General features: G+C 38.5%; 1 protein-coding gene across 1 annotated transcript in view; it reads left to right on the top strand.

The window, feature by feature from the left end:
- The window catches only part of trip4 (thyroid hormone receptor interactor 4), an 80,719-nt gene that overhangs the window by 30,997 nt on the left and 35,306 nt on the right, over nt 1-14,416 (top strand). The window contains exon 12 of the mRNA XM_068313396.1: nt 4,491-4,593. Coding sequence (XP_068169497.1) covers nt 4,491-4,593 — 103 coding nt within the window. The remainder of the gene's footprint in view (nt 1-4,490; nt 4,594-14,416) is intronic.

Here is a 14,416-nt window from a genome sequence, read left to right on the forward strand (position 1 = left end):
ATACGATGTGGTCCACTCCTACTTCATACTATATCATAACTGGAGTTACATTTATTCCCTGATGATTAACTCACACTAGGGCTACATGATTCATCATAGTAAGTCAAAATCTCTATTCACATATACTGTATAATGCAATCTCATTTCTTAATGGCAACGACTCTTCTGTATTTTTTTAGCTGCATCACAAATGAGTTCTGTTATTATCATCTATAGAATCCAGGAATGTGGCTTTAGACCATAATTCCCCCTCAACCAATGACAGTGCTGCTTAGAATCATGTCAAATGAGACAGTAAATGTAAATGAGTGAGTGACTGAGAGAGAGGTCATGGAGAAAATGCTTTAATCATTGCTATCAGGGGAAAAAATAATTCCAGAGGATTGTGAGAAAAATATGCAAGGAAAATCACAATTCTCAATATTTTCTAGGATCATGTAGCCCTAATTCATGCAAAAATCTCTATCAGCACTGTTAATGTAGCTCCTGTCAAATTACTGGTAAAACTGTATAATTGTATGGGCAATTACTAAGAAATTGGTAATCGCTATGCACGATGCTGAAGCAGTCATTGCCACTCTAAGTGTTTTTCATGAAGACTCAATTAGATAATTTACCTAAGTAAGCTATTTGAGGAGCACTGAGTCGTCTGTACAATCAACAGGATCAATCTTTACATTGCTGGTGGAAATGGATGTCTCCTCTGGCTAGTTGATAATAGATTGCACTCCTTTCTAATGTATTCCGCATTCATCTCTGCAGTGATCCAACGGTGCCTCTGTTTTATAAATCATGGTTACATTACATTTTAGTATATTTTTGTTCACTTAAACTTATGATGTAAACAGATGTGCTATAAAGGCATGCAACTGACGTCATTTTCATTACAGTGTCTTCTGTTGAGTATTTTTATGATGACTTGATCAGCTCTACATAGTAACTAGTAACTAATAAGCAATACCTAATAAATTGCACATTCAAACGTTTTTATATTGGGAATATGCCGACTGCTGTGTTCCTGTTGTAATTTATAAACAGTATTTACTTGCTGAGCCAGAGAGCATCTGCAGTTCTAGACCCACAGTTTAAATGTCAACACAGACCCGTTTTTCCTTTTTTAAATTTGCACAGCAGCACATTAATATTCTAATGTGACACCACTTCCTGGTAGTAGATGTTCAGATGTTCCCAAACCATGAATCATTAGTAGTAAAGCAATCCATTATTTCTTCATCATTGTGTCATATTTCATTACTTATACTTTCAAATGAATGTGAACAAAGGCAAAAGACGTGCTTTACGTCTAACAATAAAACATATTTTTAAAATCTGCTGTGAGATTATCAAACTTTCAAAATATAATTCAAATTAGCTTTTGCCTCAATAAATGAACAATGGACAAACTATTGAGTGAGGTAGTTGACTTTGTGTCTGCAGTCTCTGAACTGGAGGTGTAAATTTGTCAGCTGCTGTTTTTGAAATAGGCATATGCAGGGAAATACTTCGGAAATACTTCTCTTTCTCCTTCTCTAGAGCTCTTCTCATCCATAGTACTCTGCACATGATGCTGGTGTTTTTTTGTGTTTTTGATCAATAAAGAATTAAATTGATTAGACCAACGGTTGTTCAGAAAATCGAAGGAGACGGGGTTTCCAGTTACGCTAGATTCACACCTTGAAAGGACACATCTTTAAATTGCTTAGTTGTTTCACCATCAGTCATGTTAAAAAACTCACAATGATATTAATAAAAAAACTACAATTGCATAGAATTTCTTTCTTGATAAATGGCTCAAAATACCGATCATTATTGTATCGGTATAACTCATAAGCAGAAGCAATTACTTTGGTAATTAGATCATTCATAGTTCATTGTGGGAAGAATGGTGACACAGTGGGAATCCTCGCAGCAAGAAGGTCCTTGGTTCGATTCCACCTGGGGCCTTTCTGTGTCGAGTTTGCGTGTTCTACATCGTGGGTTCTCTCTGGGTTCTCTGGGTTCTTCCTCCCATTATAAATTGTCCATGGGTTGAAGTGTTAGCATTAGTGGGTGTTGATCTTTCTGCGATGAACTGGCAACTTGTCCAAGGTGTTCCCCGTCATTTGACCATTGTCAGCTGGGATAGCATTCAGACAAGGAGCTAAAGAACAATTAATGAATAGTTAATTTTTAGTATTTAAGGCTCCCGTTAGTGCAGTAGAGCTGGTTTTGTCCTCAACAGCGGAGGGTTTTTATTTTGTGTAATATCATGCAGATGCTTTAATTTTGAAGATGTGAAAAAAGAACACTTCCAGCTTTATCCTGTTACATTTTTTCCCGTTGGCTTCATTCTAAATTACAGAAACTTTAGCTTAAAATGCATCTGGGTAATTTTTACCTTGGAAACAACACACCAATTTAATTGGAATCACTGTTACTTTGAAGAAGGAATCAAAGGATTCTTTAAGTGTCCCCATCAATGTGTAACGGCTTTGAGTGTTTACATACTGTATTTTATGCCTCGCTGCTGTATTACACTCAAGTTGACATGGGCTGTAATCTAGCATAAACATCTCTATCATCCTTCCCCAGTTTGTCAGGGACCATACAGATGGGTTGCCTACTGTTGATTTCCCTTAAAAGCCCAAATTTGTCACAACCTTCCACGGCCCTTTGAGAGAGATAGAGAGACTATGAATAGGGGGACGGGGAATGCTGTCATGAGTAGAGCTGCTTCCTGGCTGGCTAGATGCAATCATGGGCACTATCTGATAGCACCAGAGGAAATTGGATGAGCTGAGAGCCGTTTGCTGCCAGTGATAGGAAAGATGACTCCTTTGTCACTGTGTCAGTCAATTCCCTACTCTCACCTGAGAGACCAATCAATAACACAAGAGAGAGAGGTTTTCCTCTTGTCTCAAGGCCTTTGTCGGCTCAGAGATGCTGTCATGTGTGAGCTGTAAAACATTCTCTTCCTCACAGAAACGTAGTGTGAGCTGTTAGATGGGACATATAAATACATCATGGATGTGGTGAAATATTCTGCATTTCTATGCACATCAAAAAAATGTTTGATAAATTGTGATATGTTTGGTGCAATGATTACACAAGGAACTAGAAGAGTGCACGGAGCTATCAAAACAAGAGATTTTATCATGTTATGCTCAAAGCTATTGGATGATAACTCAGTCATATAGATTTACTCTGCATATTCTCCTGTTTCAATGAGATCACTATCTTTAAGGAGGTTAGTTTGAGACAAAACAAAAGGAGTCTGCAGCAGATTGAAGTGAGGTTTCCCTTTGGGTTAGCTGATTGCTGGAATTGTCTTTGTGTCTTTTGCAACAATGGAAATGTTACATACTTCTAAAATGTAACATCTAACCTTTACAAGAAACTAATGTCAAATGCAGTGCGCACTTGTAACTCAAGTTTAATGCGTTCCAGGAACCACACGCAAATAACAAATTCCGCGATATAGCGACAAGCTATTTATCTTATTATTTATGGTAATTTAAACGTTTATGAACCCTCCCCATACTGATATTAAACCACCTTAGGTCTGTATTACCTTTTCCCACACTCTTATCGACTGTTTAAAACACTTTTGTGTCTCACAGAAGTCCGAGACTCACGGAACATAGCGCACTTCCGGATACCGTCAGCCAATAGAATGCGCGTACGGTATCAAGTGACTGCCTACTAAAAATCCGCGATGAGGTGAAGTCGCGAGTTTTGATGTGCGAATGCGTGAGGGTGCACTGTATTATTTATTTAGATTTAAAAGCAGAATGTAACACTGTCTCAAGGTATTAAAATTTGGTGCAGATTGGCATAAATCGGATGAGAGTTCCTCGCCCAAAACTAAATCCCAAATTTAAGTAGTTTTTGATCAGTTGTGACACCAACTCGTTGATCGAATGGAGCCAGCAGTCACTGATGACATAAGATGTTAGTCAGAATAGAAAAGAAAGATGACCAACCTCTACAGCCATAAGTTCTTTAGCACTGTCTGAGGAAAGTCTGAGGCTGGTCCAGCAGTGTGTGACATCATACACACACAGTCAAACATGTGATGTCCGTCACACATAGATGAACATATGGATGTTTTAGAAATGGTTTTAACAGTTTTGCCTCATTTAATATTTCCCCCCTCACAGTGTGTTTATCCACCAGATTGCATCCATATGATATTTGGATGTCTTGAAGTTTGCGTTGGACGTGATGAACCTAGTCTGAAGTGTTGAAACTGCGACTCATTAGTAGCTGCATCATTAGCTGTGCAACTTTAGTGCATCAGACCCAGAGAGGCTCGTATCAGTTGCTGTCAGGCATGCACTATTACATCAAGCATGGAGAACACTTCATATGATGTATCAAGAGAGACAGTCTCTGAATGATTCATCGCTCTGATACTCTACATCATGCACGTTATCATATCTTATGAGCAATATGGCTTGTATGAGATGATGCTAAACTGTTTTTCTTTGTTTTTCCTCCCACCCATGCAGTTTTCTGATACCTGTGAGGAGTCTGCTTCTCCATTTGTCTTCATCTGCACAAATCCCCAGGAGCTACTGGTGAAATTCCCCATGAAGGGGAAGCACAAGATCTGTAAGTCCTACTTCTTTAATGTAAGATGTAGTAGAGAGGATGAAATTAGCCTGAGCCGTTTTACATTTCTTAATCAGCTTTCTCCTTTGGACTTACACATTCATGCATGCATAAATTGACATGTAAAAAAATTATTGCTATATTTTCATTAATAAAACAAAATTACACACAAACACAGTATTGTGAATACACACACATACAGATCCTCTGTGGAAGTCATCTGTAACGACGGGATTTTGCTGTCAGGTTGCCTGGGGGAAAAGCCAGGCCTGGATGTGCTATATTGTTGCCGTATTGTATGATTTATAATAGGACTCAAACACATTTTCCCTCTGCTGCCATAGCTGCTGCTGCAAAATGATGTACCTGCAAGCTCTTTTGTGAATATTTCAAAACCCTCTAAAGACATGAGAGGATTGTTTATGCAGCTGTGGTTCTTTCAGATCTTTCCAGATCAATGTTGAATGCATTTTTTGAGGCTCAAGGTAAAATGTAGTAGGATCTGTGCCTGTTTTATCTTTATCCAAACTGAAATGAATATGATGACTCTGTCTCCGTTTATGAAAGAAGGAGAACGGTTAAAAAGTTGAAGAGGTTGAGCACAGAAACAGAAAACTGGCCCAGAAAAACTTGTAGGCACAATACACAAAGGTTGTGGTCTATGAAAACAAACCTGATGGAGATAGGCTAACTGGATGATAGTGCCTTTCACACATTCAATTTTGCCAAATGTCAAATGTTAATTATGGGTCTGTGTTATCATACAGAGCACACACAGTTATTTGTGCTCCCCCTTGTAGCGTGCCAGAACACCTTTGATTTGACAAATTCTGCTCCTCTTTAGTGTTTACAGTATTAATGGCATTTAAATGACCTCAAATGGCGATTGTAGATTGAAATTTAATAAATAACAACTTCAAAAATTCAGCTCACAAACAGCTTCTCGGAACAAATTGTGTTTGTAGGTTGAGGACTACCTGTGGTATCAGATTTTTTATTGTGAAATACCTGCAAGCCTGGTTACTCTGATTTCATTTTGATGGTTTTGCTTTTATAATATGCATGAAGGAGCCGTACTAGCACTACTTTAAACACTGTACCTTTTATTACCTGCTGATTATGTCTCTGGTATATGGTATGATGTTCTGACTCTTCCTCTGGTCCATCTGCCTTCCTGATCAGTTTTATCTCTGGTGCTCATATTCATTATCTCACCCCATCGCCACTAATTTCCTAGGAACTGTCAGTAGTGCACCCTGATGATTGCCTGTTATTCTTGTTAAGTAAACAATTGATATCCTGACATTACACTGAATACTTTGGCCTTCCATACTTCATGCATTTTCTTGGTTTTTCTTTCTTTCTAGTGGTATAACTCTGGTTAAACTTTAAACACAGTAACTAAAATATTTATGGTTGTAGTTCTCTTGTACTCGAGTACAGGATCTGCGTCCGTCAGTGGTGTGTCACTGACTGTGTGCTGCCTGCTGTGCGTGTTTGTCTGGTATCTGGACTGGTTATCCTGACCCACTGGACCTTCACACTCCAGCATGTCTGATTCTTCTGAAATGATCTCGCTTTTCACTCTGTTACTGTGTTGCTTCCTCGCTTCCACCTTCCACCTCAATTCCCTCTGCATCTCACGGGTCAAGGCATTGCTGGCGATCGTGCACTGTGGGGCTTAGCTTGAGTATTTTCTGCTCCCCCAACAGCTTACGTTGATGAGATCTACTTGCCATTGACAGTGCCAACCATCTCAACAAAATGGTTAAGTGCCTGACTATCCATCCCTTTTTGAGACTGAGACTCAATGCTTTTTTAGATAACATGTGGACAGTTGTTTTTTGAACATTCAGTTTAACATTAAAGGGATACATTTTTCCATATTTGCTGCTGTTATGTGAAAACGTAGATGTGTTGCTCCTGAGATTGATGCTCATGTTTAAAGTGGGAACCTTGATTAATACTGCTGAGCTGGTAACAGTGATGGGCCTTGATGTTAAAACCACTGTTGTTAATCAGAATGTCGACAACCTTTTAAAAGGTAGTTGAAATTCCATTTTTAATTGTTTATTATTTACACCACTGGAAATTGGCATTTGCTTATGGTTCTATGTTAATGTTAATTGTTTTGATTTGTCAGTCTATCAAGACAAACAAATGGGCTGCAGCCGGTTTGTTTGGCCTTCAGGCTGTGTGACCCTGAGTTGCAGCGTGTTGTTTTTGTAGGATCTGCAGTGCGAGCAGCTCCTCTGTTTCACTGGTAGTGACGTAGTATTGCAGGTGGAAGCATTAAAAATTTATTTAAAAACTTATATTTGGATGGGAATTATTGGATGCATTGGGCAATTATGAAGTAATATGCTGTTTCCAGTTTTACAGTGGGCTCTGAAGATAATACACTAGGAGGCTATTTCTTAATGCAAACTCTGGCTGATCAGTCATTACCCCATGGAGGAGTCCATGACATTTAAAATGGCACACAGCCATTTTCCCTCCCTGTAATAAGGGATCTGTGTTATAGTTTATGGTCACATCGTAGGAACATTTGTATCTGTGTGTGTGTGTGTGTGTGTGTGTGTGTGTGTGTGTGTGTGTGTGTGTGTGTGTGTGTGTGTGTGTGTGTGTGTGTGTGTGTGTGTGTGTGTGTGTGTGTGTGTGTGTGTGTGTGTGTGTGTGTGTGTTCTGAGTAAGCTGAAGGTCAGTCTGGGTGTTGAAAGCTATTTGGCTCTGATATTAACCTGCATTTCCTTTTTCTCTTCCTTATGGCTGTCCTTCACTTGCCCCCATGTTTTTAATAGCCTGACATCCTCTATATAGTGTGACACTACAGACATGTGCACCGACAGAGAAGTTGGAAAGCAAACCTCTTTACTCTTAATGTTTACTTTGCATAGGATATGTCAGCTATAAAAGCAAAAGCATTCCTGTTTATGATCCTCTATACATCTATATGATGATGAGGATGCAAACACAATAAATGACATAACGTGTTTGTCATCAGGCCATAACAGAGGAGAATTGATGTTACCATCATGTTGGACTTCGGGCGGGTCATAGCCATCAGTTCTTTACCTTGTACATACTGTATAATGCATGGATTTATGAATACAATCTCTGTGACACACATGGGGTACCCAGCAAACAATTTTAAGGATATGACTATGATTATAATTGTAACAGATTTGAACAAGATCTTATTGTCAGCAAGAAATCTGAGCTATTCAGTTAATCTATTTAATGTGTGACGGTGACTTTTCACAACAGTAGTTTGTTCCTGTCATAAACAGTTCCCCCTTTGCATCTTAAAATTGATTTACTTAGCATTAAACTGAGATTCTTCTGAGTGTTTAAAGACCTTCTGAATGCTTTCTGTCTTAACCTAAATTAGTGCACATGCTGAGATTGTTGTTGCTGAACAAGCCTGAGGCGTGAGTTCACCTAAAAATTATCTAGCCTTCCTATTATACCTCCGAAGAATTATAATCCTATTACTTCAAAGTACAGAGTGCATGCCCAGAACAGTTTTCCTTGAATGAATCAAATTGCTTTGTACAGTGTAAAGAGGGCTTGACCAGTAGCACAAAATGTACAGATCTCTTGTACAAAGTCTCCTACAGAGCGTTCAATGGACAAAGGATCAGTCCATAGTACCGAATGTATTAGATAACATCGTGTTAGTAACGCCTTCTGTTCTATATATGGATTTATCGGCAGGTTTTGAAGAAATGCATATCAAGATTAAAACATTCTGTATTATTACATATTCTCGAAAAATCCATATTTTGCACAGCACAGCATTCCATTCATACATCAGCATTAAGATGTTAATTAACATTTTTAATCAAAGCAACTGTTCACAGAGCAAGTTCAGAAGGGAACGAAGTCTTACCCGTGACAGAAATAAAACACAATGTCCTTTAATAGCTTTAAAGAACGGGTCATTTTGCAGCTCTTCACTCTGTTTGAGCACTCACTGAATTCACCGTTTTGTGAACACTGGCCTATCTTTCTCTGTAATGATTAGTCACTCAGATATGACTACAGATACAAAAGATCTCTTCTGCTGAAGATTTATCCAACTACACTGAAGGCAGTCATGGGTATAATTGCTAAGATGAGAAAGTCAGCTCCTGCAGCACGTTGAGATGAAATCTCGTGGTGGTGTAAGTCATTGGCATGTATAATCTCAACATCCACCTTTAGGTTGATTAAGTCGTTCTCATGTCTTAAAGTGATGACATTTTTTAGAACATATTTACTCTTTGAGGTCTTTTTTATGATCGATCCTTTGATGTTTTGGGATCCAGACTTTATTCCATATAGAGTGTTACATAAAACAATTTTTTGTGTCCTTATTAATTGTATGTGTGACATTTTGAGATTATAGTAGAGAGCACCAGTTAATTATGAAACAGTGCTCCCTTGTGAATATGCAGTAAACATGGAGACAGAATCTGAGCTGCTGTTCTAAGATCGTCCTGCCAGATGCAGGCTCACCTGGTTATAAAGGGATTGCTTTATAACTACTGTATTATGTCGACAACATACCTGTGGATACAATCCCTTTGTGCCTTTCACCTCACCTAGCAGTCAAAATATGAGCTCTTCAATGAGCAAAACGGATTTGAACCCCCCCCCCAGTGAGCTTTTCTGAAGACTATATGGTATTAAGGAGGTTTCATAGCGTAAGATTTCAGTCATTGTGATTCAGCAAAGCCCACAGGTGCTGACAGCAACAGCAAAATCAGTTGAGTATCATGTAAACAGTCAGTGGTTTGTCAAAAATACCACAGCTTCTATTTAACTCAAGCGGAACTCAATAACTGGAGCAGAACTCGCCTCCACCAAGGTCCACTTTTCAGTGATATGTAAATCCAAATGTGAAAGCACTATATGTGTGGATATCTTTTCAGAAGGATTCACATTGTGGTATTGTGTCATGTTGGCATCTTGTGTCATTACCAAGGATTTCCCTTTGTGACAGTACCTGTAGAGACCCTGCTACACCGGTGTCATCTTGTTCTTGTTTATCAGGAGGTGTTTGGTTTGAATTAACGGTTACTAAATACAATTTTGGCACTCCGTCTAAAAAGTCAACAGCCAGGAGTGAGGCTGGAACAATTCGCTATGAATTATTAGGGATGTAATGTAGTCTATTACATTCCTAATGTATGTGAAGACAGTTTAATCTCAGGAAGGATGAGTTAACAACAACAAATTCTTTATGGACTGGTAATTACAAAATGAAAATACATTGAATAACTATTGAGTAAAGCAATGGTGGCAATTTAAAGGGGGCTGTCTGAAATATTGGACACTCTTCACACTGATCTGTTTTTTTTTACTGCTTCTGTGACACATGCAATTTTGCTGTCTTGCAACCCATAATGCAGCAACACACCATATGTCTTTCACCAGTAGCTCATGTATACTTGTGTTGTGATTTGCGTCCTTGTGCTCTGTTAAAGAATACAGGCCAATGAAATTCATTACAGTACATATAAAGGAGCATTATGGGAATAGCTAGAAGCAAAATAATCTATATTTACTTGTTCTTGTTCAACAGCCATGTTCCCAGGGTTTAGAGAGTATATATCAAAAGTAAATGATGCTCTTTACCTCCCTTGTTATGTATTCAGCATCACACCCCTTGTACATATTGCACTTCCAGCTCTCTTTCAATGTCATTAGCATATTCTACGCATACATTACAGAGTTTTTACAGTATTTATTGCTTTTATCTCCACATATGGAAATAACACATTATATTCCCAGTGAAAATATTGCTGCTGAATTTTGTTCTACTAACATGGGTTGTACTGCTACCTTGTGATTACCTCTTTGTTTTATGTGTGAAATCACAGCACCATGGGATTGCAAATAGAGAAAGCCAATTACCTAACAAATGTCCACCCTCTCTCCTGAGGTGGTAAGGACTTTTTCTCCTCTATTTCTCCCCTGCACTCCTCTTCTAGTAAGACAGAAATGGGTTAGTGCAATGGAAGTCCTTTTTTGTTATTTATTCATGGGTTTTCCATTTAATATTCATGCTTTTTTCAGGACTATCTGGGTGCAGAGGAAAATTTGCTGCCTTGGAAGCTGCTGGGGCCAAAAATCAGGTTTCAGCTCCAATGAGCCCAGCGGATGAGAGAGGGAGTGAGAGAGCGAGCAGGGTTTCATGTGTTCTCTAGTAAATGAGAGCCAGGCCTTGAAGGTGACAGGCTGTGTTTATTACTGATCTGTCAGCCGGTTAATGGGGAGAGGAGAGGAGAGAAGAGAGAGCTGAGTTGTTGTGCAGAAACCAGAGCACACAGGCATGGGAGCAAGAGGAGGCCCCAAGCAATAAACTTTACCTTACTAGATTTGTTTTTTCTTACAGATTCAGTGACAACGCTCCTGCATGCTGAATTGTTTTCACTGAAAAACAGATTATGCTCTGTAATAAAAAGATAATATCACTTTTGTTTCTCAGAATTTTTTAGTTTTCAATGGACAAACAATAAGAGACATGACATTTTGTAGCCTATTGTTTACATCTTGTACTTCTCTTCAGCTAAAACATACTATCTGCATCCATGCAATGATGAAATGTTGAAGTTTGGCCTCTCCGTAGGATTGTATGTTGTGGTTGATGTAGACCTGAACATGAAATTGTGGAGACTTCTCAGAAATAAGTCATTTGAGCAGGTTTGTGTTGTAAATCTAGATTTGGCCACTTTTTAAAAAGCTCCAGCTTTGGTGTAAATCACCCAAAGACCAAACAACCAACTAAGACTTGATTATTTTGTGTTGTATATCAATTATTATCTCACCAATTGAGTGAAAAGGGAAGTTTTTGTGGGGGAGAAAGTTGTAACCTTTGTGTCCAAAATTGTTGTTTTATTGCAAAACTGGAAACAGATTCCAATATTATTTGACTAAAGAGCATGTGTTTTGTTTTTGCTTGAAGATAAGGATACACTTTTCTATCTCATATGTTAACATGTTCGTCTGAGTTATCTAATTTGATTCCATATTATTAAATTCACATCCTTACCCTTGTGTGCTGTGTCAGACACATGCTTTGTAGTATGTGATTGCACATGAGCACACATGATTTATCAGCTGCCCCCAATGAAACGTCACGCATTTCCATGTCAGTACGGAATGAAAAGCCTGTGTTAGGAATGTACCCTTTGTTGCAGCCATAGATCTGTCTTTCAGAATCTTAGCCCAGCATTGTTGCTGTTATCAGTCAGCATTAAGAAACCCAGAGAAATCAGCGTTTGACGTGCCATTGCCTTCTTTACTGTCACGTTTGCTGCATGAATGGAATTGTTATTTAATGTAATGTGAAAGGAACATATAAGATTGAGGAAATCTTGTGGACCGGGTTACAGGGCTTTCTATGCTCTTGTAGACATGTGGTTCTTGTTTACAAAGCTAGTATTGCTTCCTATGGCTGAGAGGGTCGTAGTCTCAGGCATGAAAATGATTCAGTCTTCAGGACTAAGGTTTCAAGTGAGTGAATACATTGCCAGGAGCATTTGAATTCCAAGCTGTTCATCTCATCCCAAAGCAACACCCACACCACAGTTTACTCACATCATTAATTTATATGGGTCAGTATACATCAATGGAGGTATACAAGGTACATAAACTGCCCTCACCGGCTGCTCTTCATCACTAGGATGTCAGAGTGGTTCATGTTTGCTGTTTCTATTCAGCTTCTTTTCTTTAGTTGCTGTTTCAACACAAATTGCTTTTACAAAGATAACATTTGAACACCTTTTTTTTTACTGCAGTCATGTGTGTACACTCTTTCCTCTTTTCATTACCAAATATAAGTTTTATTATTTTACATCTTGCGTCTTCCTTTCCCTTTGTTTCTGTACAAAGCCTGTCAAAGGAATCAATCTGGTTCAGTGGAGGGACGGGGGATGCAGACAGATGTGCTTAGAAATGTGATCGATGTCCTTGATTAGTGAGAGATTACTCCTGTGTATGTGTGTGTGTTCTACTGATTCAGAGAGCTCTGCTACTTAGTATTAAAGCAGTTAGCCTCTTGCCTTGATTTTGTTAATTTGTCAGGTTAGGTAAAGGCGATCAATAGGTGAATTATTTGCACAGTTCAGCTGGCTGACGAAGGTGAAGATGTGAAACGACAAATGGCTAATGAATCACTTAAGGTTGTTAAAAAGGGTCAGTGGATGTTTTTCCACCCAACTGCAAAGTGAAGTTTACACTTTAGTCTGGGGGGGGGGGAATCCCTATGCCGCTTGACAGGAAAATTAATATGTATTAACACATTTGATATTATAAATGTTTTTTGTTTGTTTTTTTGTCAGTGCAACTGACTCATGGAGCTAAAATTATGAGCTGATTTGATGAAAAGAAAATTCGTTCATCCTAATTGTGTAACTGACAACAGCATTTACTGTGGTGGTAGTTTGCTCTTTTCTTTGCCTGTTGTGATAACGACTGACTGACTGACTGACTGACTGACTGACTGGCTGGCTGGCTGGCTGGCTGGCTGGCTGGCATGCTGACTGACTGACTGTTACTCAGACGTATGCTGGCTGTAGAATTGACATTAACTTGCGTGATTGAAATATTTCCAGTATATCTATATGGAGGTATATGTTAAGTTCACATTTACAACATGTTTTATAGAGCAAGATAGTCTACATTAATCTATATTTTTTTGGCATTAGCCTCCCAGAAACAATATTTTCACCACTATTTGCTATCCCCCCATGCGATGTGAGCACCGTACATTACATTTATATAACCACAATGAAAAAGCAGAGGAGGTGTTTCCAGTCCTCCTGAGTGAAGCACATCTTTGCTTTAGGACTGACCTCCATCACATATCCTCCTTTCTGGAAACAATACGTGGGATATGACTTTTAGTCTTCGGCTATAAAGGCACAGACTTGAGTAACTGACTCATTACAACCGTGTGCTGTACTGCTGAGCTATGTTCACAGCCACATTCCTCACTGCACGAAAAGCTGGATTTCTGGCCCCACACCTGCCTGCAAACATCAGTAATAACCTTTATTCTGTGGCTGTGAACTTGGTTTTCATCTGGTCTGCAAATTGCACGGAGCAAACCACCTTTTTTGTTTAAATCCATACATTAAAAACCACACTGTCCTTTACAATTCGCCACTCAAACTGGTTTAATTACTTTTATTTTTTTGTCAAATTCTTTGACAAAAAAACTTTGAGAATCGTTGAGTAAATCTTTGGGGAGTTATGACATTCAAAAATATGACAGGCATTCAAGGCTTTGTTCAGAAACCTCAATCAAATTAATGAATGTTAAGAAATTATATTCATTACAAACCCTAACTTGGACATTTTGAAGGCTTCACTTTGGAAGGAGTCACTTCGTTCTAACATTTTTAAAGCATATCATTAATAAGTTAGTAATGAAAGTAGTAATAAGGTGTGGTATGGATATAACTGTATATAATACAAGATTTAACATAGAGCACATATATACTATAGTAACTTTTATATGCGGTGTGCTCTGCAATGTTTTTCAGTTGAGAAAAAATGTTTATGTTTAACATACATCAGAAAAATATGACATTACAGTATTGTGTAATGTTAAGAGCGAGCGGTGAAATAGCATAGCACAGTTTAAAGTCTGAGTTAAACACTGACTCACTGCTGCCATAAGTCCATCAACATTTATTTCCAAAACTTGTGTTATCACCTTGATGCACTTGTGAGAAAAATCAACAGTGGTAATTCCCCTGAGAGCGAGTTGTCAGCCTTCCATCAGCTGTCAGTGTTTTCACTGCCTTTTTTTCACATATCATTTGATTCT

Source organism: Antennarius striatus, chromosome 1 (genome assembly GCF_040054535.1).
Source record: "Antennarius striatus isolate MH-2024 chromosome 1, ASM4005453v1, whole genome shotgun sequence".
Lineage (NCBI taxonomy): Eukaryota > Metazoa > Chordata > Actinopteri > Lophiiformes > Antennariidae > Antennarius > Antennarius striatus.